This window comes from Carcharhinus amblyrhynchos, chromosome 15, assembly GCF_965287045.1.
Source record: "Carcharhinus amblyrhynchos chromosome 15, sCarAmb.v2.hapA, whole genome shotgun sequence".
NCBI lineage: Eukaryota > Metazoa > Chordata > Chondrichthyes > Carcharhiniformes > Carcharhinidae > Carcharhinus > Carcharhinus amblyrhynchos.
This window is the reverse complement of record NC_137338.1, coordinates 67,860,971-67,886,766: the sequence shown is the minus strand read 5'-3', so window position 1 is coordinate 67,886,766 and position 25,796 is coordinate 67,860,971. Positions and strand designations below refer to the sequence as shown.

The 25,796-nt window shown below is 44.0% G+C and overlaps 1 protein-coding gene across 2 annotated transcripts in view; it reads right to left on the bottom strand.

Annotated features, from left to right (window-relative positions):
* LOC145353397 (acyl-coenzyme A thioesterase 9, mitochondrial-like) overlaps nt 1-24,130 on the bottom strand; it is a 78,784-nt gene extending 54,654 nt beyond the window's left edge. For both annotated transcript variants that reach the window (XM_080204132.1, XM_080204134.1), the window contains exons 1-3: nt 24,065-24,130; nt 6,273-6,373; nt 1,142-1,168 (exon numbers count right to left, since the gene is read on the bottom strand). In XM_080204132.1, coding sequence (XP_080060258.1) covers nt 1,142-1,168; nt 6,273-6,373; nt 24,065-24,081 — 145 coding nt within the window. In that variant the 5' untranslated portion in view covers nt 24,082-24,130. The remainder of the gene's footprint in view (nt 1-1,141; nt 1,169-6,272; nt 6,374-24,064) is intronic.
* Between the last annotated feature and the right edge of the window lie 1,666 nt (nt 24,131-25,796).

The window sequence follows — 25,796 nt, the reverse complement described above, 5'->3', positions numbered from 1 at the left end:
AACTTGATTAACATTCAGATTTATGCTAGATCTTGAGAGGACATTTTTCCTTCAAATACAATTTGCTATTGCTGAACAGATAATAATGAAGACACACAAAGTAAATATTTGAGAATATAAAAGACTGAAGTTGCAGAAAATCTGCATTACAAATAGAAAATGCTGGAAATACTCTCTGTAGAGAGACACAGTTAACATTTCAAGCCAATGGCCTTTTATGAATTCTGCTGGTATTCGACCTGAAATATTAACTCTCTTCTCTTTCCATAGATAATATCTAATCTCCCTTTTCTTCCAAGGGATGTGATTTTCTTCCATTTGGTAACAAGTTCAGCATTTGTTGTCCACTCCAAATTGCCCCCAAGAAGGCAGTGATGAGCCACCTTCTTGAACTGCTACAAGTCCTGTGACTAGATCAGCATTTATTGCCTATCCATAAGTGCCCTTGAGAAGGTGGTGGTCAGCTGCCATCTTTGAACAAGGGGAGACAGTGACGTAATGGTACTGTTGCTGGACTAGTAATTCAGAGACCAGAGTAATGCTTGAACCAGGGTTCGAATACAACCACATCAGATAGTGAAATGTGGATTGTCAAAAAACCCTTTAGGGAAGGAAGTCTGAACTACATGTGAGTCAAAGATCAAATGCAGCCCAACTATGAGCACCTACAAAATGCCAATTAAACAGGTGTGAGTGCGTGTGCGTGTTTTACTCCTTTTTTTGCTCATCGGTTGATTCTTTTCATCCCTCAGTTTTTTTTTTAAATTTATGTTTAATGTTGTTCCAAACTTTATCTTTCTGAAATTGGAGTGAGAAATATTTTGACACCCTCCCTTCCCCCACACCCTCCCCTCAAGTGAAAATGTTTGACAAGTCTGGCTGAGTAAGTCACTCAATTGAAGGGCGATTAGAGATTGGCAACGAATGCTGGAAGTCCACATTCCACATATGAACACCCACAGTGCTGTTACGGAGGGATTTCGACCCAGTGAGTGTCTCCCAGCATTTTCTATTTTTAGCTCTAAATATAAAAGAATTATTCACTCTAGAATATATATACGTTCTAAAACTAAAAGGACAATATAAATTAAGTAACTTTAAATCAATGTATTCTACCAAACTTCCAAGATGTGTCACTCACCATCATGCATTAACGGTTTTGAATGACCTGTTTTTGGGCAGGGAGGGTGGGGGAGGGAATACAAAGAAGTGTTAAGCTTTGCAGCAAGATGTCTAAAACGACCCTAGAAAGAAGTCTCACAACATCAGGTTAAAGTCCAACAGGTTTATTTAGTAGCAAAAGCCACGAGCTTACGGAGCGCTGCTCCTTCAACAGATAAGTGGAAGTTCTGTTCACAAACAGGGCATATAAAGACACAAACTCAATTTACAAAATAATGGTTGGAATGCGAATCTTTACAGTTAATCAAGTCCTAAACGTACAGACAACGTGAGTGGGGAGAGAGCATTAAGCACAAGTTAGAGAGATGTGTATTGTCTCCAGCCGGGACAGTCAGTGAGATTTTGCAAGCCCAGGAAAGTCGTGGGGATTACAGACAGTGTGACATAAACCCAAGATCCCGGGTGACGCAGGGTCCGGGGCAGCCAACTGGGATCTCACTAACTGTCCCAGCCGTTAGACAATACATAAGAACATAAGAAATAAGAACATAAGAAATAAGAGCAGGAGTAGGCCACCTAGCCCTGCGAGCCTGCCCCGCCATTCAGTAAGATCATGGCTGATCTGTCGTGGCTCAGTTCCACATTCCCGCCCTCTCCCCATAACCCTTAATCCCCTCGCTTATCAAAAACCCATCAACCTGCGTCTTAAAAATATTTAGCGAGGCAGCCTCCACCACTTCAATGAGCAGAGAATTCCAGAGATTCACCACCCTTTGAGTGAAGAAGTTCCTCCTCAACTCCGTTTTAAACCGCACCCCCTTTATCTTGAGGCTGTGCCCCCTAGTCCTACCGTCCTTTCTGAGCGGGAAGAGTCTCTCCACCTCTATCCTATCCATCCCATTCATCATCTTATACGTCTCAATGAGATCTCCCCTCATTCTTCTAAACTCTAACGAGGACAAGCCTAGTTTATTCAGCCTCTCCCCATAGTTCAACCCCCTCAACTCTGGTATCAGCCTAGAAAACCTCTTCTGCACTCCCTCCAAGGCCAAAATATCCTTGCGTAAGTGCGGCGACCAAAACTGCACACAGTACTCCAGCTGCGGCCTCACCAATGCCCTATACAGCTGCAGCAAGACCTCCCTACTTTTATATTCAATCCCCCTCGCTATGAAGGCCAGCATCCCATTTGCCTTCCTGACCACCTGCAGGCTGGGTTTTTGCGACTCATGCACAAGGACCCCGAGGTCCCTCTGCACCGTCGCCTGCTGCAGTTTTTCGCCACATAAGTAATAGTCCTTCCTACCATTATTCCTACCAAAGTGGACCACCTCACACTTGCCAACATTGAATTCCATTTGCCAGTTCCTGGCCCATTCGCCCAGCCTATCTAGATCCTTCTGCAGACTCTCCACACCCTCCGCGCAATTTGCCGTTCCACCAATCTTGGTGTCATCAGCAAATTTCGACACCATACACTCGGTTCCCTCCTCCAGATCATCTATATAAACGGTAAATAGCTGAGGCCCCAGCACCAACCCCTGGGGCACTCCACTAGTCACCAACCGCCAATCCGAATAGCACCCATTAACCCCCACTCTCTGCCTCCTATTTGACAACCAATCCTCGACACATCTCCTTAACCAATACACATCTCCTTAACCTGTGCTTAATCCTCTCTCCACTCACATTGTTTGTACCTTTAAGATTTGATTAACTGTAAAGACTCGCATTCCAACCATTATTTTGTAAATTGAGTTGTTGTCTTTATATCCCCTGTTGTGAACAGAGCTCCCACTTATCTGACCAAGGAGCAACGCTCTGAAAGCTAGTGACTTTTGCTACCAAATAAACCTCTTGGACTTTAACCTGGTGTTGTGAGTGAGACCTCTGAATGTGTTTATCCCAGTCCGGCATCTCCACATCATAAAATGACCCTAGTCATGGGTTTACACTACAAAGTGAATTCAGGTTAAATAAGTATTGTAACATAACTAAACACTAACCATGTATTTTAATCTGCTTTTTAACGGGGCGCTAATTTTTTCTATGAAGTAAATCCAACTATGTGTGCATTTTTTGACCGTAGGGATTTTATCCAATCACCAATGGTCAGAATGCTGCTACTTTCTCAAACAACCCTGGCCGTACTGATCTACTCACAATCTTCGGCACTATAACATGCACAGAGCAAGAATGGTGAGACTCAATTTCAATCTGAAGAAAACATAACATTGGTGTTTCACAATCCATAGATTAATGGTAACTGAAGTAATGGCAATTAAGTCAGAGAAATCTGTCATCTAAACAGAGAACAAAGAAAATTACAGCATAGGAACAGGCCTTTCGGCCCTCCAAGCCTGCACTGACCACTCTCTCCTAGAATTTTCTTTTGTTTGGTCATGGAATGATGACAAGTTCAGCATTCGTTGTCCACTCCAAATGGTCTCCAAGGAAGCGGTGGTGAGCCACTTCTCGAACTGCTAAAAGTCCTAGTAGTCTGAGTACATTCATAGTGCTGATAGGAAGGGAGCTCTGTTAGCAAGGTAGTGGTAACAGGGCACTTGGAAAATCACAATATGTTTAGACAGAGTCAGCACAGTTTTCTGAAATAAAAGTGGCGTTTGACACATACATTGCCATTTGCTAAGGGTGTAATCAACACTGTGAGCAAGGAGGAAAATACAGATGTCAAATATTTGGATTTTTAGGCAGCATTTGATGAAGTGCCACACAAGAGATTATTACACAAGACTCGGACCTGTGGGTGAGGTAACAAGAGAAAAAACAGACGGGAGATGTGAGAGTTTAACAGAAGTCAAAACAATGAGGGGTCTGGACAGAGTAGTTGGGGAGAAACCATTCTCATTAGGAGTGGCAAAGGGTCAAGAAAAAAAAGGAACAACAGAGATATGAAGAAATTCCACTTCACACAGTGAGTGGTTGGGATCATATCAATTATAAGGAAGGTCAGGTTAATCACGTACTCACCAACAACCAATAAGATTGTTAGAAATCACATGAATAGAACAGTCACATAGACACAGATGTCGTGTAATCTTAACTGACCCATCAGATAACTGAAAATGGAAATAAGAACATAAGACATAGGGGCAGGAGTAGGCCATCTAGCCCCTCAAGCCTGCCCCGCCATTCAATAAGATCATGGCTGATCCGAAGTGGATCAGTTCCACTTACCCGCCTGCTCCCCATATCCCTTTACTCCCTTATTGATCAGAAATCTACCTACCTGTGACTTAAACATATTCAACGAGGTAGCCTCCACCACTTCAATGGGCAGAGAATTCCAGAGATTCACTACTCTCTGAGAGAAGTAGTTCCTCCTCAACTCTGTTCTAAACTGACCCCCCCTTATTTTGAGGGTGTGCCCTCTAGTTCTGGTTTCCTAAGTGGAAAGAATCTCTCTACCTCTACCCTATTTAGCCCCTTCATTATCTTTTATGTCTCCATAAGATTCCCCCTCAGCCTTCTAAACTCCAACGAGTACAGGCCCAATCTACCCAACCTCTCCTCATAAGCTAACGCCCTCATCTCCGGTATCAACCTGGTGAACGTTCTCTGCACTTTCTCCAAGGCCAATATATCCCTTCGCAAATAAGGGGACCAAAACTTCACACAGTACTCTAGTTACGGCCTCACCAGTGCCCTGTACAGTTGCAGCAAGACCTCCCTGCTTTTATATTCTAACCCCCTCGCTATAAAGGCCAACATTCCATTCGCCTTCTTGATCACCTGCTGCACCTGCAGACTGGGTTTTTGCGATTCGTGCACAAGGACCCCCAGGTCCCTCTGCACAGTAGCATGCTGCAACTTTTCACCATTTTAATTATATTCCATCCTACTATTATTTCTTCCAAAGTGAATAACCTCACATTTGCCAATGTTATACTCCATCTGCCAGATGCTCACCCACTCACTCAGCCTATCCAAATCTCTCTGCAGACTTTCTGCGTCCTCCACACAATTCGCTTTCCCACTCAACTTTGCGTCATCAGCAAACTTTGTTACCCTACACTCAGCCCCCTCCTCCGGATCGTCTATGTATATGGTAAACAGTTGAGGCCTCAGCACCGATCCCTGCGGCACACCAGTGGTCACCAACTGCCAACCAGAAAAGCACCCTTTTATTCCAACTCTCTGCTTCCTGTTAGATAGTCAATCCTCAATCCATGCTAACACTTTACCCCCAACTCCGTGTACCCTAACTTTGTGCAGCAACCTTTTGTGAGGCACCTTATCGAACGTCTTCTGGAAATCTAAAAAACACCACATCCACCGGTTCCCCTCTGTCTACCGCACTAGTCACATCTTCATAAAAATCCAGTAAGTTCGTCAAACACAACTTCGCCTTCATGAATCCATGCTGCGTCTGCTTGATCAAACTGTTCTTTTCTAGGTGTCCTGCTATTTCTTCTTTAACGATGGATTCTAGCATTTTCCCAACTATGGATGTTAAGCTAACCGGCCTGTAGTTACCCGCCTTTCGTCTACTACCTTTTTTAAACAGCGGCCTAACAGTAGCTATTTTCCAATCCGCCGGCACTTCCCCAGAGTCCAGCGAATTTTGATAAATAACTACTAACGCATCTGCCATTACTTCTGCCACTTCTTTCAGTACCCTGGGATGCATTCCATCCGGTCCCGGGGACTAGTCTACCTTCAGTCCCATTAGTCTACCAAGCACTACCTCTTTAGTAACAGTAATTGTATTAAGGACCTCATCTCCTACCAACCCTCTATTTTTAATATTCGGTAAGCTATTTGTGTCCTCCATCGTGAAGACCGACACAAAAAACTTATTTAAAGTCTCAGCCATTTCCTCGTTTCCTACTATTAAATCCCCCCTCTCGTCCTCCAAGAGTCCAACATTCACTCTAGCCAGTCTCTTTCTCTTCATATATTTGTAAAAACTTTTACTATCATTTTTTATATTTGGAGCTAGTTTAGTTTCATACTCTATCTTTCCTTTCTTTATCTCTTTCTTAGACATTCTTTGTTGTTTTTTAAATCTTTCCCAATCTTCTAATGAAGTGCATCATTGATGAAATGAATCAATATTTATTGTACAAGGCAATGAGACATTTGATTATTAGTCTCTGGTAGCCACAATAAGATCACTGGTTCAATACCTTCGACCAGATCTGGAGAACAGCCCCCTGGATCGAGTCTTGCAGAAAGAGAAGTACATGATCTGACGAGAATGGAAGAAATATTCCGGAGGATTAAATACCTTTAAAACAAAAGAAAAGATTACTTTTCATTTTTGGGAAAAAAGAAAGAGGTTTTATCCTTTAAGATGCTCCTTCAAAAATCTCTTTGACTAAAAATCTTCAGTCATCACTCCTAATATTTCCATCTTTAACTCAGTTAACTTTTTACCTGGTCATATCATTGTTAAATGTATTGAGGCATTTCAGTGGGGTGTTATATGAGGGTAAATTGTAATTTTCCTGGATACACATAGCAATTGGTATTTTAAGATCTCTTATGGTATATACATATATAAGCATCAGATTAAGTTTTAGTTTAATCTCATATAAACATAAGAAATTGAAGTAGACCACTCGGCCCATTGAGCCTTCTCCACTGTTCAAAACTATCATAGCTGATCATAGAATCCTTACAGTGCAGAAGAGGCCATTTGGCCAATCGAGTCTGTACCAACCATAATCCCGCCCAGCCCCCATCCCTGTAGCCCCTCATATTTACCCTGCTCATCCCCCTGAAACTCAGAGGCAATTTAGCATAGCTAATCAACCTGACCCGCACATCTTTGGGTTTCAACTCCATATTCGTGCCTGTTCTCCATATCCCTTAATTCCCTGAGAGACCAAAAATCTGTCTATGCCAGCCTTTAATGTTTTCAGTGATGGAGCATCCACAACCCTCCTAGATAGGGAATTTCAAAGATTCACAATCTTCTGAGTGAAGAAAATTCCTCATCTCAGTCCTAAATGATCTGACCCTTATCCTGAGAAAGTGTCTTTGTGATTTAGATTCTCTGATCAGAGGAAACAATCGATGTTCATCCTATCAAGTCCTTTCAGAATTTTCCACATATCAATAGGTCACTTCTCATTCTTCTAAACACCAGAGAATAAAAACATAATTTATTCAGTCTCTTATCATAGTTCATCCATTTGATTAAAGTTTTAGTTACCTTTACTTATTAATACCCTATTGAAAGTGAACTGGTTCAATGGATAGTCATGATGCGAAGCTGCCAGCATTGGACTGAGGTCGGCACAGTAAGTTGTCTCACAACGCCAGGTTAAAGTCCAACAAGTTTACTTGGTAGCATGTGCTTTCACAGTGTTGCCCCTTCATCAGGTGAAGAAGGAGCAGTGCTCCGAAAGCTTGTGCTACCAAATAAACCTGTTGGACATTAACCTGGTGTGTGAGACTACTTACTGTTCAATGGATACTTTAGGCTTAATGTGTCAGTGTATAACTTAATTGGCACTCGTGTTTAGCTTCTGTTCAGGTGCAAGGTGTGGGCTGCAGAATGTATGATTCATTGTTATTGATTTATTTCTACAATCTTTTTAACAATGAGACAGTCAAGGGAATCTTGAGGAAGTGAGACAATAGGTCAAGATAATTGATTACATCCCAGATGATAAGCAAGTTTGCATCTGTTCTTTTGAAGTAATCAGATTTTGACAATCCTGTTCACATTAACACATTGCACTTCATAATAAATCAAGGAAAGATGTTGAGAGAGACTCAGTACCTTTAAAGATCTGCAGCTTTCCTCAATTTGCAGAGTTAGGATCAGAACCGTACAATCCCTACAGTGCAGGAGGAGGCCATTCGGACCATCGAGTCCGCACTGACTCTCTGACAGAGCATCCCTCCTAGGCCCACCCTCCTGCCCTATCCCCCTCATCTCATACATTTACCACTGATAATCAACCTTACACATTTTGGGACACCAAGGGACATTTTAGCATGGCCAATCCACCTAACCTACATGTCTTTGGACTGTGGCAGGAAACAGGAGCACCTGGAAGAAACCCATGCAGACACAGGGAAAATAGATGGTAACCCAAGGCCAGAATCGAATCTGGGACCCTGGGGCTGTGAGGCAATGTGCCACCAAAAGATCAACAAAGGTTACATCTTTACCCAAACACTGGGAAAATTGGAGTAATTGTAATTAGTTTTTTGTATATGACTGCTCAAAGACATTGCGTGCATCTGGACTTGATCAAACACAAACAGATTTTGTCACATCCATATTTGATGTTGCATTCAAATTCTCTTACAATGGGTGACAGTGGCAGAACCTGACTGACAATATTCCTGATTTTCATAGGTACATGGGGTCCCGCAATTAGGACTGGTGTGAAACAGAATTTGGTTCTGCAGGGAATTTAAAATTCTGTGAAAAGGGGCCATGAGGTGGTTCTGTAAAAATTCCTTTGTCAGATATCAGAAGAGTGGGTTAAGGGAAGCAGGATAAAAGAGAATATTTTCTCTATAGCATGTACTTTCTGCTTCAAACATAGAAACAGAGCATAGGAGCAGGGGTAGGCCATTTGGCCCTTCCAGCCTGCTCTGCCATTCTATATGATCATAGCTGATTATCTACCTTAATGCCATACTCCACACATATCCCTTGGCATCTTTAGGCTCTAGAAATCTATTGATTTCCTTCTTAAATATATTCAATGATTTGGTCTCCACAGTCTTCTGTGCTACAGAATTCTATGGAATGTGACAAAATCTGTTTGTGTTTGACCAAGTCCAGATGCACGCAATGTCTCTGAGTGGTCATATACAAAAAAGTAATTACAATTACTCCAATTTTACCACCCTCAGTTGTTTTTTGTTTTGTGGAATTAAAAGCAGATTAAACCTTTCTAATCTGTTGCTATGAATAAAACATGTCAGTATTTTGTTTAGTTTCTTTTCTGAGTATATGCCGATTTACATTTTTTAATTTTTTTTTCTATTTTGTGTTCTTCCAATTGCAGGTTTGAAAACTGAAATTTTAAAGGACCAAGTATTTGATCAAATAATCAAAGCTGATTTTCCAGCAGTGGACATTGCAAACAGCTGGAAATTTAAACTATGTTGAAATTCAATGGCTTGAATTTTTGCTCCTTGTTCAAGAGCACAGAGTTGGGACAATTACCGGTTCCGCAAACCAGACCCAGGAAAAAGTGCCATGGAAGTTTAGATTTTATTTCTGTTGGGGAATGGGTGAAAATGGGAGTCATGACAGCTGGCCCTGGAAAGAATTTGGAGGTTGGCAGGTTATGTAAAATGTGGTAGTTGCCTATAACCAGGAGTTAACATTTGAAGATGGTTGAGACTAATACTTGATTAAGGTACCTGAAGTTATGAGTGATTATAGCTGTCAAATTAAAATAAGATATATGATTAAGATCTTGCCACCAAAGAAATACAAGATTTAAGGGATGCCTTTGAGCTTTTATTAAAAAGCATCCTTTTTGGGTCAACAACAAATAAATTGTAAGGATTGATTTTAATGTCACTGCTCAAATACAATTCTTTGGAAAAGGTAAAGACAGCTTTGGAGAATTACCAAGTTACAGCTGGAATATATTTGAAGAATTTTCTTTGACTTAGTGTGCCTTTGTAACTGCTATTATAACTCCTCCCCATAATTAATCTTGGACTACAAGCAGATTTGTGGTGTGGACAAATTAGGAATTGTGGAGACTTTACAATCTAGTGTAATTTAATTTCATTTCATGTAGATTCCTTATAGCTGTTAGAGATTAATGCAATTAATTCTGTATTTGAAGCCAATTTTCAGAGGTGAAAGAAAAGTTTGCTAATTCACTGCAGGGCTTAGTTTCCCTTCCGTTGTAAAAACAAACAATTTAAAAATATATATGCAAAAGAAAGAGTAGGGAATGGAGGGAAGGGAAGAAAGGCAAAGAGATTTTAATCCTTTGCCTAACTTGATATTTTTTGAATACACCTGTAATTACTAACTTTGTGAAATTATTCCTGACCTCTTCATTTCTATAACATTAATATTTGTTTTATTTAGCAGAATATTACTTAGTAGATATTTATTCCTCAACCAATATAATTAAAACAGGGTTTTCTGGTGATTTATTTCAGTGTTAGTTGTGGGGCCTTGTGTGAAAATTGTCTGTTACATTTCAAGAATATTTCATAGGTTGAAAAATATGTTAGAATATTCTGGGGCTGTGAAAGGTGCTATATAAATTCAAGGGCAGAATTTTCCCATCTGGGACATGGCGGGTGAATGCAGTGACTAGCGGGAAACCATGTCACATCTTCTGGTCCCTAGCTCATTAATCATGTTTGATGCTGTATTCTGCGAAAGAGTAGCACTGATGGTGTGTAGTCTGCCGTTGTATCCGGGTGTCATATTGAAAAGGTGCCCAACTTCACTGCCCCACTATTGAAGAAAGAAGTTGGACCTCCTGAGAAAGAAGGTAGGCCTCCAGCCACATTCTCAGGCTGGAAGATCGATCCTCTCTAGTTCACCGAATCTGGAAGATCCACTTGCAGGTGCTTTCTCCGCCTATTGCTGTGGTGTTCTGGGGTCTAGGGTTGCGAGCAGCCTCCAGAGGCAGGCTCAGACATTTATGCAAGTCCCTACATCAGCACGCCATGTTGTTACAGATGTGTTTTCCTGCTGGCATCCTAAAGAATCGGACATGGGTAGAAGATTCCAGTCAGGCCTTCATCTCATTAGTGGGATGCAAATCAGTTTCATGCTGGCCTCCATCGTGTTTCCCAATCGGCCATCGTGGGCACCAGGGGAAGATACTGTGTGAAATTGATTTTTGCATCGCCACCAAATTCTCCCCCACTTGCACATCATTAAGCCTGCCAGTGGGGCCATGAGAGAATTCCTCTCCAAGTCTTTAAGCTCATTGTTCTCCGGAGCATTGAACCTGGTGGCTGTGGCTGTGCTGAGTGCCTGATTTAAATTGAAAACCACTTTTTTTCTGTACTTCCGGTTCTCGGGGCTTGTTAGAGTGTAGTTTACTTCCGTACCGGAAGTTAGGCGAGGGGATTGTTGTTAAGGGGGAGCGGGGGGTATAAAAAAGGGGTAGCAGCATACAGCGGGCAGCGGAGTGAGTGGGAGCTGAGTGAGAAGGGCTTTGGCTCGCTGGGCTTAGGCGAGAGTAGGCTTAGAGAAGGGGGCGTTGCACATTCTACCTTTGGGCGCTTACAGGAGGTTGGGACATGGCAGGGAATATAGGGAGGAATATAAGTTGTGTCAGGTGCCACATGTGGGAGTTCTTGGTGGTGTCACGTGTCCCCAAGGTCCACATCTGCAGTAAATGTTTAGAACTGCAGCGCTTGAGGGCCCGGGTCAGGCAACTCGAGGGGCATCTGGAAGATGCGTTTCTAGTCAGGGAAAACGAGGAGTTAATGGCTAGGAACCATGAGCAGGAAGAGGTCTCAAGGGCTGAAGAGCAGGAAGGGTGGACGGCTGTTAGGAGGAGAAAGAGGAAGAAGAAGACAAGTCAGGGTCCCCCGGCCTCCCCAGAGGCCCCCCAAGGTTTGTCGACAGGGGCACAGAAAGATAGGCAGGAGAGGGAGACTGACTTAGGGGGACAGAAGGGGGCTGGCAAGGTGATAGTGGTAGGGGATGAGAGGGTCCGAGGTATTGATAGGAGGTTCTGTGGACAGAGGCGTGACTCCAGGATGGTGGTCTGCCTCCCTGGGGCAGGGGTAAAGGATGTAACAGAAAGGGTAGAGGGAATTTTGAAAGGGGCGGGGGCACAGGCTGAGGTCATAGTACACGTAGGGGAGGGGGACATAGGAAGGAGGAGTAGGGTAGAGGTCCGTAGGCAATTTAGGGAGTTGGGGTCCAAACTAAATAGCAGGACCTCCAGGGTGGCACTCTCTGGGTTGCTGCCCAGTACCAGCAGGGCAAAGAATGACGAGATCATGCAGCTGAATGCATGGTTGAGGGATTGGTGTAGGGTAGAGGGCTTTACTTTTGTGGATCACTGGGAGGTGTTTAGGAGAGAAGGGCAATTGTACAGGAGGGGTGGGGAGAACTTGAATGGGAGGGGAACTAGTGTCTTAGCGGGGAGGTTAGCTGGGGTGTTTAGGAATGGTTTAAACTAATAAGGAGGGGGGGTGGGGAGGAGGCTGGGAGAGAGTCGGGTGAAAGGAAAATTATCAGGGAGAAGGAGGTTCCGAGGGACACTCGTGGGTTGAACTGTGTCTGTTTCAATGCTAGGAGTGTGGCAGGGAAAACGGATGAGCTTAGGGCCTTGATGTTTGTGAGGCAGTTAGATGTGGTGGCTGTAACGGAGACGTGGTTACGGGAAGGGCAGGACTGGCAGCTGAATGTTCCTGGGTACAAGTGTTTTAGGTGTGACAGAGGAGGGTTGAAGAGAGGTGAAGGGGTGGCACTGTTAGTAAAGGAAAACATCACAGTAGTGCAGAGGGAGGACAATATGGAAGAGACAGGGATTGAGTCACTGTGGGTAGAGTTGAGGAATAAAAAGGGAGAGATTACGTTGCTAGGGGTGTACTATAGGCCGCCCAACAGCCCGAGGTCAGTGGAGGAAGGCATTTGCAGGGGCATTTTGGACAGGTGCAGGAAGAATAGAGTGGTTGTAGTGGGTGACTTTAATCTTCCCGGAGTGAATTGGAGGGGGCCTAGAGCTGGGGGTACGGAGGGAGAGGAGTTTGTGAAATGTGTTTTGGAAGGGTCTCTAGAGCAGTATGTAACTAGCCCAACTAGGGGAGGGGCTATACTGGATTTAGTGTTGGGTAATGAGCCAGGGCAGGTGGGTGAGGTAGAGGTAGGCGAACATGTGGCTAACAGTGACCACAAGTCCGTCTACTTTAGGATAAAAATGGAAAGGGACGAGTGCCGGCCGAACGGGACTGTGCTGAACTGGGGAAAGGCGAGCTATAGCAGGATTAGGAGGGAGCTGCAGGACACTGATTGGGAGGGACTGTTAGCTGACAAGTCCACGGTTGGCAAGTGGGAGGCTTTTAAGGGCAAAATGAAATGGTTGCAGGGGAGGTATGTTCCGGTTAAGCGGAAGGATGGGAAAGGTAGGATTAGAGAGCCATGGATTACAGGGGGTATTGAAGACTTGGTCAGGAAGAAGAGGGAGGCGTATGTTAGGTCGAAACGACTGGGTACGGAGAGTGCGCTGGAGGAATATAGAGAGAGTAGGAGGGAGCTAAAAAGGGGAATTAGAAGGGCGAAGAGAGGGCATGAAATGGCTTTGGCTGGTAGGATTAAGGAAAATCCAAAGGCATTTCATTCCTATATTAGGAGCAAGAGAGAAGTTAGAGGGAAAATTGGTCCTCTTAGGGACAAAAGTGGGGAGTTATGTATTGAGTCGGAGGGAATGGGGGAGCTCCTGAATGAATACTTTGCATCGGTATTCACGAAGGAGAGGGGTTCGGAATCGTGCGGTCTCTTGGAGGGAGCTGAGGATCAGTTGCAGGGAATATCTATTACGAGGGAGGAAGTGCTAGGGCTTTTAGGTAGCGTAAGGACAGATAAAGCTCCGGGGCCTGATGGTATTTATCCCAGGCTGCTTAGGGAGGTGAAAGATGAAATTGCTGGGCCTCTGGCGCAAATCTTTGTCTCTTCTTTGGACACAGGTGAGGTCCCAGAAGACTGGAGGGTAGCAAATGTGGTACCGCTGTTCAAAAAAGGTAGTAGGGATAACCCTGGAAATTACAGACCGGTGAGTTTGACATCGGTGGTAGGGAAATTAATGGAAAAAATACTTAGGGGTAGGATGTATGAGCATTTGGAGCGTTGTGATCTGATTAGGGATACACAACATGGCTTTGTTAGAGGGAGGTCTTGCCTTACGAATCTTGTGGAATTCTTTGAGGAGGTGACAAAAACGGTTGACGATGGGAGAGCCATTGATGTCATCTATATGGATTTCAGTAAGGCGTTTGACAAAGTCCCTCATGGTAGGCTGGTAGGAAAGGTTAAGGCACATGGGATACGAGGTCAGGTAGCTAGGTGGATTGAGAACTGGCTGGGTAATAGGAGACAGAGGGTAGTTGTGCAGGGGACCTTGTCGGGCTGGAGGCCAGTGACCAGTGGTGTGCCGCAGGGCTCAGTACTGGGACCTCTCCTCTTTGTAGTATACATAAATGACTTGAAAGAGAGCGTAGGTGGTGTGATCAGCAAGTTTGCTGATGACACCAAGATGGCAGGGTTGGCGGGTACTGAAGTGGATTGTCAGGTGATACAACAGGATATAGATAGGTTGGTGCATTGGGCAGATAGGTGGCAGATGGAATTTAATCCTGACAAATGCGAGGTGATGCATTTTGGAAGGAATAATGCAGAGAGGAGCTATGTGATTAAAGGTAGACAGATTAGGAGTATAGAAATACAGAGGGACCTGGGAGTGCAGGTTCACAAATCCATGAAGGTTGCGACACAAGTGGAGAAGGTTGTTAGGAAGGCTTATGGAATGCTAGCCTTTATAGGAAGGGGTATAGAGTATAAAAGCTGCCGTCTAATGCTTCAGTTGTACAGAACGTTGGTTAGACCGCATTTGGAGTACTGCGTCCAGTTCTGGTCACCTTACTACCGGATGGACGTGGAGTCTCTGGAAAGGGTGCAGAGGAGGTTTACCAGGATGTTGCCTGGCATGGAGGGGCTGGGTTACGAGGAAAGGTTGGAGAAACTGGGACTCTTCTCCTTGGAAAGACGGAGATTGAGGGGGGACATGATAGAGGTATATAAGATACTGAAGGGAATAGATAGAGTCAATAGTGAGAGACTGCTCCCTAGACTGGGTACAAATACGAGAGGACATGATTTAAGGGTGAGGGGGGAGAGGTATAATTTGGATGTGAGAGGAAGGTTCTTTACGCAGAGTGTTGTGGGGGTATGGAACGCGCTACCAAGTAGGGTGGTGGAAGCAGGAACGTTGGACTCGTTTAAGGTTCAGTTAGATAGACACATGAGTGAAACGAGGATGGAGGGTTATGGTAGGGGCTATTAAATAAGGTTAGAACCTCGGGAGACACCGGAAAAGCAGACTTGTAAGATTAACGTTTTTGCCTTTTTATTCCGCAGGTGGAGGTCCACCTCGTTGTCAAACGAGGGGCATGCACACGGTGGGTCGTGCGTGGGCTGCTCTTGGAGGTTCCGGGAGTGGCCTAGTACTTCGTGCCGGTGTGTGTGCTTGATCCTGGACCGGTAGACGGGCGCCGCAACAGCTCAGTGACTAGCACTGCTAGCTGTGCAGATACATGGATTTGGGCCTGTGTCTGTGGGAGTTTGTGCATTCTCCCTGTGGTTGCGTGGGTTTCCTCCGGGCACTCCGGTTTCCTCCCACACCCCAAAGATGTGCTCTTAGGCTGACTGGTTTTACCAAATTGACACTATTCTCCCCTGAATCTGGCTAAGTTAGGGGTTCCATTTGTAGACACGCAGGGTAGAATAGGTGTAGGGTGATGCGGCGGTGCGGGCTCATTGGGCCGAAGGGCCTGTTTCCCATGCTGGGTTGTTCTTTGTCTTTTTGTTTTTAAATGGTCATATTGTGCTTTCCATAAACTTGCTAGCATGCAAAAATTTTTTGTATTCTTTCATAGGACGTGGGCATTGCTGGCAAGCCAGCATTTTATTGCCCATTGCTAATTGACCTTGAGATGGTGATGGTGAGTCACCTTCTTGAACAACTGTAGTCCATTTGGTGTTGGTTGTTTGGGAGGCAATTGGATTTTGACCCGGGGACAGTGAAGGAAAAGCAAAATAGTTCCAAGTAAAATGGAGGAGAACTTGCAGATGGTACTGTTACTATGCATCTGTTATTGTCCTGGTCATTCTAAGTGGTAGAAGTCACAGATTTGGAAGGCACTGTTCAAGGATCCTTGGTGAGTTGCTGCAATGCATCTTATAGGTGGTACACAATGCTGCCACTGAGAGTCAGTAGTGCAGAGAGTGGATGTTAGAGGTGGTGAATTGGATGTTAGTCAAGCAGACTGCTTTGTCATGGATGATGTTGAGCTTCGAGTGTTGATGGAGCTACACTCATCTGGGCAACAGTGGTAAGTTGTGCCTTGTAGATGGTGGACAGGCTTTGGGGAGTCAATAGGGGATTTACTTGTAGCAGGATTCCTAACCTTGGAACTGCTCTTGTAGCCACAGTACTTAGTCCAGTTCAGTTTCTGGTCAATCGTAACACCAGGCTGTTGATGGTGGGGGATTCAGCAATGGTAATGCCATTGAATGTCAAGGTGAGATGGTTGGATTCTCTTTTGTTGGAGATGGTCATTGCCAGACACTTGTGTATGTGGTGTGAATGTGACTTGCAACTTGTCAGCCCAAGCCTAGATGTCGTCCAGGTGTTACTGCATTTGCACATGGACTGCTTCAGTATCCGAGGAGTCACAAACGGTATGGAGCATTGTGCAGTCATTAGCGAACACCCCCACTGCTGACCTTATGATGGAGGGAAGGTCATTGATGAAGCAACTGAAGATGATTGGGCATAGGAATTTACCACCATTAATTAGTATTATTGCATTTCTACCATTAAACCTATTAAAGGCTCTAATTGTAAATATTCCCACAAGTCAGACAGCCAGAAAAAGCTAACATTGTCTTTATTTTAATAACATGCTGTAAATGATGTGATAGTTTTTGATGAGGTTTGCATAGGCATATTTGTGCACTTTTTTGACTAAATAAGTTTTACAAAAACATCTTTTCCCTTGTGAAACTGATGCTCCTTTGAAATGTGTGAAGGGACATGGAATGAGGGAAATCACCTACAAAGTATAAAGTTTACTTATTAGTCACAAATAAGGCTTACATTAACAGTGCAATGAAGTTACTGTGAAATTCCTGTAGTCACCATGGTCCAGTGCCTGTTCTGGCCAGTGCACCTGATCAGTGGGAGGAGGCCAGAGCACCTGGAGAAGGCCGATGCAGACACGGGGAGAACGTGCAAACTCCGCACAGACAATGACCCAGGCTGGGAATTGAACCTGGGCCCCTGGCGCTGTGAAGCAGCAGTGCTAACCACTTTGCTATCGTGCAAGTGATACATTTGAAGGAATGCTACATCATTTGCAAATCAATGTGCTAATCAAATAGCTCTGGCGTACTTTTGGCAAATGTCAACTGTATCCCTTTAAAAAAAATCAGATTTTGCAGCTGTTTTCAAATTTCAGGGGATGATCCATGGGTTTTGTTCCACATTTGCTTTCTGTCAAATAAATGCAAATGTTACTGAGCAATTAGTGGCAGCACACCATATATGATGACACAATTAGTGGTGTTGATGTTTTTCTCAACTTGATTGGCTGCTGCTACATTGTGATAATAGAATGCAGATATGGATGAAGTGCTTGTCATCATTCTCAACTGGGATTCATCTGTTGTTTTTCATAAAAATTGGTTGAAGTTTAATGGATACAGTAACTCTTTCAGTCTGAACAAAGTGCTTTCTGACCCACAACTACCAATATTGTAAATCATTGGGTAAGGCATCTTTAATTTATTTAATTTTCCCTGAGGAAAAAAGTCTAATTCGTCTGGTGCTCGAGATGATTAAAGTAGCAAAGGGGTGTTTTCCCTTCATCCCCACTGGAGTTTCATTGGTTAAATTCATGGCAAAGCTGTGAACATCTTAGCTTGGAAAGGCACGCTAGTATTGGCCACCAAACAAAGCATACAATGCAGTGCATGATACCAGCTCTTGTATGTCAGGGGTAAGTTTTTCACTCAGAGGGTAGTGGGTGAGTGGAATCGGCTGCCATTGGTGGCGGTAGAGGCGAACTGGTTGGGGTCTTTTAAGACACTCCTGGATGAGTACGTGGGATTTAATGGGATTGAGTGTTATAGATAAGCCTGGTAGGTAGGGATATGATTGGCGCAACTTGTGGGCCGAAGGGCCTTTTGTGCTGTAGTGTTCTATGTTCTACTCCAATGACTACCACCTCCACTGAAGGAATAACCCTTTTCAAAGAACAATTTGTACAGCAGGAGAAAAGGGTGCTGATTGGTTGGTAAAGTCTTGTGCGGTATAAATTGTTGTCCCTTTTGAGAATGATTTGATCAGCTGACGAGTACAGAACATGAAAGCAATATGCGTGTTGAAGGGTGATATACAGAGAGAACGTGAGCCATCTGGAGATATTATTGAGGGGAAACAAAGGGTTCTGCATTAGATCAGACACTGCACAATACAGGTTGACCGATGGAACTTAATGCTTGGAGCAAGGAAGATGTTGCATGTTTTGATGGTTAATATTTTGCTTTACAAAAATGAAAACAACTACACTTCAGTATTGAATATTGGCATCTGCCGGAGTCCACAATATCACAAAAATTCAAGTAAACGTAACACTCCAGCCTTATGGATGGCTGGAGATTTATATAAAGAGGAAGAATTGTATGACTAAATGGTTAAAACCGAAGGTAGTCATGAAGGAAGATTTCTTAGAACTTGCTAAATTAAATATAAATTACATCAAAACAATGTAAAAGATCAACTATAGGGAGGTTTGTATCGCAAGTAATTTTCTTTATACAGGTGGAAACAATTGTAGCATTTGTCAATTAGTGTCTAGTGGGTTCAGAGTTGAACAAGAAGGTCAAAAAATTCATTTGAACAATTAAAAATGGTGGGATTCTTGAATTGTCAATGACAAACCAGTATCACCTTCAATGGGAATTCTGAACAGATTAACACATAGGGAGAGCGAGGATTTAATCTCAAATGTCTGCGTGGAGTTTGGACATTCATAGAACTCCTACGGTGCAGAAGAGGCCATTTGGTCCATCAAGTCCACACCAACTCTCTGAAAGAGCTTCTGACCCACTCTATCCCTGTAATCCCACACATTTAGCATGGCCAAATCACCTCATCTACACATCTTGAGACACTAACTTGCACATCTTTCAACTGTGGGAGGAAATCAGAGCAGCAGAGGAAACCCACGGAGATAACAGGGATAATAGCAAACTCCATACAAAAAAATCATCAAGGCAAGGATTAAACTCAGGTCCCTGGAGTTGTGAGGCAGCAGCACTAACCATTGTACCGCACGTTCTTCCCATGTCTGCATGGGTTTCCTCCAAGTGCTCTGGTTTCCTCCCATAGTCCAAAGATACGCAGGTTAAGTCATAGTAAGTGCACGGCGTTGTGGGGATAGAGCAGAGGGATGGTCTGAGTGGGATGCTCAGACAGTCAGTGCAGACTTGATGGGTCAAATGATCTCCTTTTGCATTATAGAGATTCTATGGTATGATCAGTGTTAGTGCTTTGTTTATACTTATAAATGGCTGAGTTTATACTATAGCTAGAGTTAATGAAATGGTTAAAATTCTTTATTCCACGAATGCGTTAACATTCAATGTGTCCGAGTACAATTTAGTCACCTGCTTAGCGTGACTAAAGTACTAAGGTAGAGTTGTAATGGACTAATTTGATGACCCAGACTCAGGATGTGGATTCAAATCCCAACATGGCAGTTGAACATAGAACACTACAGCACAAATAGGCCCTTCGGCCCACAAGTTGCACCGATCACATCAACACCTACCAATCTATAGACCTATCTATAACCCCCAATCCCATAAAACCCCATATACTCATCCAGAAGTCTTTTAAAAGACCCCAGCGAGTTCGCCTCCACCACCACCAACAGCAGCCGATTCCATTCACTCACCACCCTGAGTGAAAAACTTACCCCTAACATCACTTCTGTACTTTCCTCCCCGCACCTTAAATCTGTGTCCTCTCGTAGCGACCATTTCAACCTGGGGAAATAGCCTCTGAGAATCCACCCTATCTATTCCTCTCAACATTTTATAAACTTCTATCAGGTCGCCTCTCAACCTTCGTCTCTCCAGGGAAAAGAAACCCAGCTCCCTCAACCTAACTTCATAAGGCATGCCTCCCAGTCCAGGCAACATCCTTGTAAATCTCCTCTGTACCCTTTCAATAGCTTCTACGTCTTTCCTATAGTGAGGTGACCAGAACTGCGCACAGTACTCCAAATGAGGCCTGACAAGGGTCTTATAAAGTTGCGGCATTACCTCCCGACTCCTAAACTCAATCCCTCGATTAATGAAGGCCAGTACACCATACGCCTTCTTGACCACCTCCTCCACCTGCGAGGCCGATTTAAGAGTCCTGTCGACCCGGACCCCAAGATCCTTGGTGGAATTTAAAGTCAATGAATAAATCTAGAGTATAAAGTATTGTCAGTAATGTGAACAAAGAAAGTATCGATTTTTTCAGGGAAGGAAATTGACCAACCTTAACTGATCTGGCTTACAGACCCACAGCATTCAGGCTGACTTTGAAAAGGCTGAGCAAGCCATTCAGTTGAAAGGCAATTAGGGATGGACTATAATTGCTGGCCTTTCCAGTTATGTCCACAAGCGTGTGGGTTGCAGGATGTCAGATTTGTGCCTGTGACCATATTGTGAAGTGATACGGCCAAACATCCAAAACAGCCTCGGAATAAGAAGCGGGACAATGAAGCTAAAATGATTGACAAAGACTTTTTTTCTTACCTCAGGCTGTCTGAAAGAGTGTTACAAGGCATATGACCAGCGAATTTGCTCACAGCAAGCTCCCACAAATAGTAATATGATGTCCAGATTATTTGTTTGCGTTGAGAGATAAACATTGGCTGGGGAATTGGAGCTAAACTCAATTAATAAAAATTTGGAATTAAAAGCTCTTCTCAGTAATGGTGACCATATGAACTTACAAATGAGGGGCAGGTGGTGGCCATTCAGTCCTTTAAGCCTAATCTGCCATTCAAAGGGATCACTGCTGATCTGACTGCAACCTCAGCTCCACATTACCACCTAACCCCAATATAACCTTTCATTATCTTGCTCGTCAAGAATCTAGCTAGCTGTGTCTTAAAGATGTTCACTTTACTTCACCACCTTTTGAGGAAGAGAGTTCCAGAGAGATATGCAATCCTTGCCAAAAAATTCTCCTCATCTGTCTTAAATGGGCAATAAAGTGACCCCTAGTTCTGGACTCACCAACAAGTGGAAACATGTGCTCCACATCCACCCTGTCAAGATCCCTCAGGACCTTCAACGTTTCAGTCAAGTAACTTCCTACTCTTCTAAACTCGAGCAGATAAAAGTCTAGCCTGTACAACCTTTCCTCATAAGACAAACCTCCCATAGTAAACCTTCTCTGAACTGCTTCCAAAGTATATAGATTTTTCCTTAAATAAGCAGACCAATGAAGAACAAAGAAAATTACAGCACAGGAACAGGCCCTTTGGCCCTGCACAGACCATCTGCCTGACTGAACTAAAACCCCCTACTCTTCTGGGGACCATATCTCTCTATTCCCATCCTATTCATGTATTTGTCAAGACGTCCCTTTAAAGTCACTATCGTATCTGCTTCCACTACCTCCCCCGGCAGTGAATTCCAGGCACCCACCACCCTCCGTGTAAAAAAAACTTGCTTTATACATCTCCTTTAAATCTTGCCCTTCGCACCTTAAACCTATGCCCCAAATAACTGACTCTTCCACTCTGGGAAAAAGCTTCTGACTATCCACTCTGTCCATGTGCCACAGAACCTTTTAATTTCTATCAGGTCACCACTCAGCCTCTGTCGTTCCAGTAAGAATACTGTAAATACTCCAGCTATAATCACACCAAGGCCCTATATAACTGAAGCACAACCTTCCTAATTTTGTATTTAATTTCTCTCCCGATAAACAACAACATTCTATTGGCTTTCCTAATTACTTGCTATACCTACATACTATTCTTCTGTGATTCACGTAATAGGACACCCATATATCTCTGCATCTCAAAGCTCTGCAATCTCTCACCATTTCGATAAATGCATTTTTATTCTTCCTGCCATTAAATTATTGATTGTTGCTGATATCCTCCAGGGACATAAATCGGCTGACATTATCGAATCTGGCCTACACATTACAGTGGATCTACAGCAATGTGGTTGATTCTTCATTGCACTAGAAAATAGTTTAACAAACAACTTGGTTCAAGAACAATTAAAGATAGGCAACAAATAGTGATCTTGCTAGTGGTACCCATGTTCTGTGAAAGAATTTTTGTTTCAAGAAATTAACCTTCCTGGTTACAAATCATCAAGGGGACAGTGAAAAGGCATCATGGTGGCATAGTGGTTAGCGCTGCTGCCTTACAGTGCCACGGACCAGAGTTCAATCCAGCCTCTATGTGGAGTTTGCACATTCTCCATGTGTCTGTGTTGGTTTCCTCTAGGGGATCCGGTTTCCTCTCTCAGTGCAAAGATGTACAGGTTAGAATGATTGGCCATGCTAAATTGCCCCTTAATGGGGGGACTAGCAGAGCAAATACATGACGTTATGGGAATAAGGATTAGGTGGAATTGTCGTCAGTACAGACTTGATGGGCTGAATCCTTCTAAGCTGTAGGAATTCTATGACACCACAATAAAAAACTGTTATATTTCCATTGTGCTTTAACAACCTAAGGACATCCAATAAAGTAGTGAATTTCAGTTACTCTGTAGACAAACAATTTACACAAACAACAAAAAGACAATTGGCCAGGCCATCTTAGAATCATAGAACCCTACAGTGCAGAAAGAGGCCCTTCAGCCCATCGAGTCTGCACCAAACACAATCCCACCCAGGCTCTATCCCCATATCCCAACATCATACCCACTAATCCCTCTAACCTATGCACCCCTGGACACTAAGGGGCAAATTCTTAGCATGGCCAATCAACCTAACCCGCACATCTTTGGGCTGTGGGAGGAAACCGGAGTACCTGGAGGAAACCCACACAGACACAAGGAGAATGTACAAACTCCACAGAGAGAGTGACCCAAGCCAGGGATCGAACCCAGGACCCTGGAGCTGTGAAGCAGCAGTGCTAACCACTGTGCTACCCAATTTCACAAAAGCAGTTGAGGGATAAACCATTGGCTACAGGAGCAGGGAAAATTCTCCGCTCATCAATTAGTTGCATCATGGGATTCTTTTTTGAGCATGAGGGTTTAATGACTCATCCAAAAATAAGTACCCTCAACAGTTTTAACACTCCCTCGCCATCGGAGAGTTAGTCTGAATGTTGTGCTAAAGTCTCTGAAGTGGGATTTGAAGCTACAACTTCCTGCCACAACAATGCTACAAACTAAATCACAGCTGACAAAATATAGTCAGGCACTATTTCATTCTATATTGCTCTATAATAATGATTCAATAGTTTCCAGTACAAAGTATTTTTTGTCCAGGCATCCAAATAGTGAAATAAAATGAAGAGAGAAAACGCTGGAAAATCTCAGCAGGTCTGGCAACATCTGTAAAGAGAGAGAAGATCTGACATTTCAAATCCAGACGACCCTTTGTCAAAGCTGACAGTCAGCTGAGATTTTCCAGCGCTTCCTCTTTTGATTTCCGATTCCAGCATCCGCTTTTATCATGATATAATGCTTTTATCCAGATATAAAATGAGAATTCGCTTCTTCACAGAGTAATGCTTCTAGCCACAGCTGTGAAGTGATGACCTGGTTCCCCATAACGTGTGCATCATGGCCCTCCTAAAAAAACATTTTAAAAAAGGGTCTCTGACCACAAATGTAGTCAGCACTGAGAAGATCATACACACTTTGATCATCTGAAAAGGTACAAAAAGCAGGTTTAAATAGTGTGTCTGAACACAATGTCAGTGCTGTGTGGTGGAGACATCCCACAACCCCAGTTCACTCAATCCTCCAGATTGCTGAGCCTGCCCTGAAGGAAACTCAGGACAGACACACCCAATCCCAGGCACAGCAGCGGGAACTGAAGTCCTGGCCGGCTCATTCCAAGGGAAGGTTAATCTGGTCGGTCAGTGGATTCACCTAACCCTCCGCGACCCTGGATAGAAGCGAGGAGCTTTGGCATAAACCCACAGCGGGGAAACACCTTCCTCCACCCGGCCCGCCACCTACCTGTGCCTCGGGTACATGATGCACTCCCCAACCGCCGGCAGCAGCCTGCCTACGTCATCAGCTGGCGGTCCCGCCCGTTCAGTGTGCTGTCGTCACCTTGCCCCGCCTTCGCCCGACGTGTAGAGGACCCGCCCCACCCGCTCTGAGCGCTGTCGTCGCCTGGCCCCGCCCCACCCGCTCTGTCTGCTGTCGCCACATCGCCCCAGCCCCGCCTGACGTGCAGAGGCCATGCCCCACCTGCTCGGTGCGCTGTCATCACCCCGCCCCTCAGGGACGCGTCGGCTCTGCTGTCAATCAAAGTGTCACGTGGCTCAGAATCTGAACTGTCATGTCCAACGGTCATCCTGCAGCCAAATCCAACTCTACGTTTGCCCTTTCGATATGCCGACCAAAGTACCGATAACAAGAACATCAAACTCCTCTGACAGAGCCATCCTGAAACAATTGGTGGTGTTTAACAATTCACTTAGGGAGCCTGGGTTGTATGGCAACATACACTTTTACATCCATGTTGTAGTCTGGAGTTATGGATAGTGATGGCAAAGGCTCCAACACATGAATCTCTCCCCGTCTTACTGCCTGCCATTGGTGTGTGTTGGAAGGATTTACAATTTAGAGATTTTACTCCACCTATTTGGCCACATTATGAATGCACTTTCCTTGGCTGTCAAATGGGCCTTGGATCCAGAACTTTTGAAAAATTAGCCATGGTAATGCCATTGGATGTCAAGGGGAGATGGTTAGATTCTCGTTGGAGATAGCATTTGCCTGGTGCTTGTGTTACTTGCCTCTTGTCAGCCCAAACCTGGATATTTGGGCAGTGCAGTCGAAGTTGTCTACATAGAATTTAGCAAAGCCTTTGACAAAGTATTGCATGGTAGGTTGTTGCATAAGGTTAAATTTCACGGGATCCAGAGTGATCCCATGAAATTGTAGGCAATTGGATACAGAATTGACATCGTGACAGACGGTTGTAGAGGGTTGTGTTTCTGGGGTTTTCGACAAGATAGTAATTAGGCTCAGGAAACCAATGTCACAGTACAAAATCACTGGTTTTTATTAAAAACCAGTGATCAATGGGAGAAGCTACTTTGATGGTCACAGATGGTCTCCCACAAATTCTGAAGTTATCAGTAAAAAACAGATCTCTTATACATAACTCTGTCAAGTATCTCAGCCAACTGCATTGTATGTACCAGCATGATGGTATTTCATTTGTCCATAAAATCTAGATGTTAACAACCTTCTTGCTGAAGCTATTTTCCTGTTGCCTGGTTACAGTAGATGCTACTGTAAGGGTCAAAGTGGTGGTTCCCACCAGCTCACTGTCAGGCTGAATAGATATCTGTTCCTGCATCCAGGGGCATATCTATTCTGTGCCTGAAAAGTGACTGAACCTATTCATCATTGTTGCAAAATATGTTTTCTCGTAAGAATCTTCCAGATATGATTCTGTTAGCTAATGTGTTCCCAAGCCTTTGAACATAGAACACAGAAAAACTACAGCACAAACAAGCCCTTTGGCCCACAAGTTGCGCCGATGATATCCCTACCATCTAGGCTTACCTATAACCCTCAATCCTATTAAGTCCCATGTATTCATCCAGCAGTCTCTTAAAAGACCCTATCGAATTTGCCTCCACCATCACTGACAGCAGCCGATTCCACTCACCCACCACCCTCTGAGTGAAAAACTTACCCCGATATCTCCTCTGTACCCACTCCCCAGCAC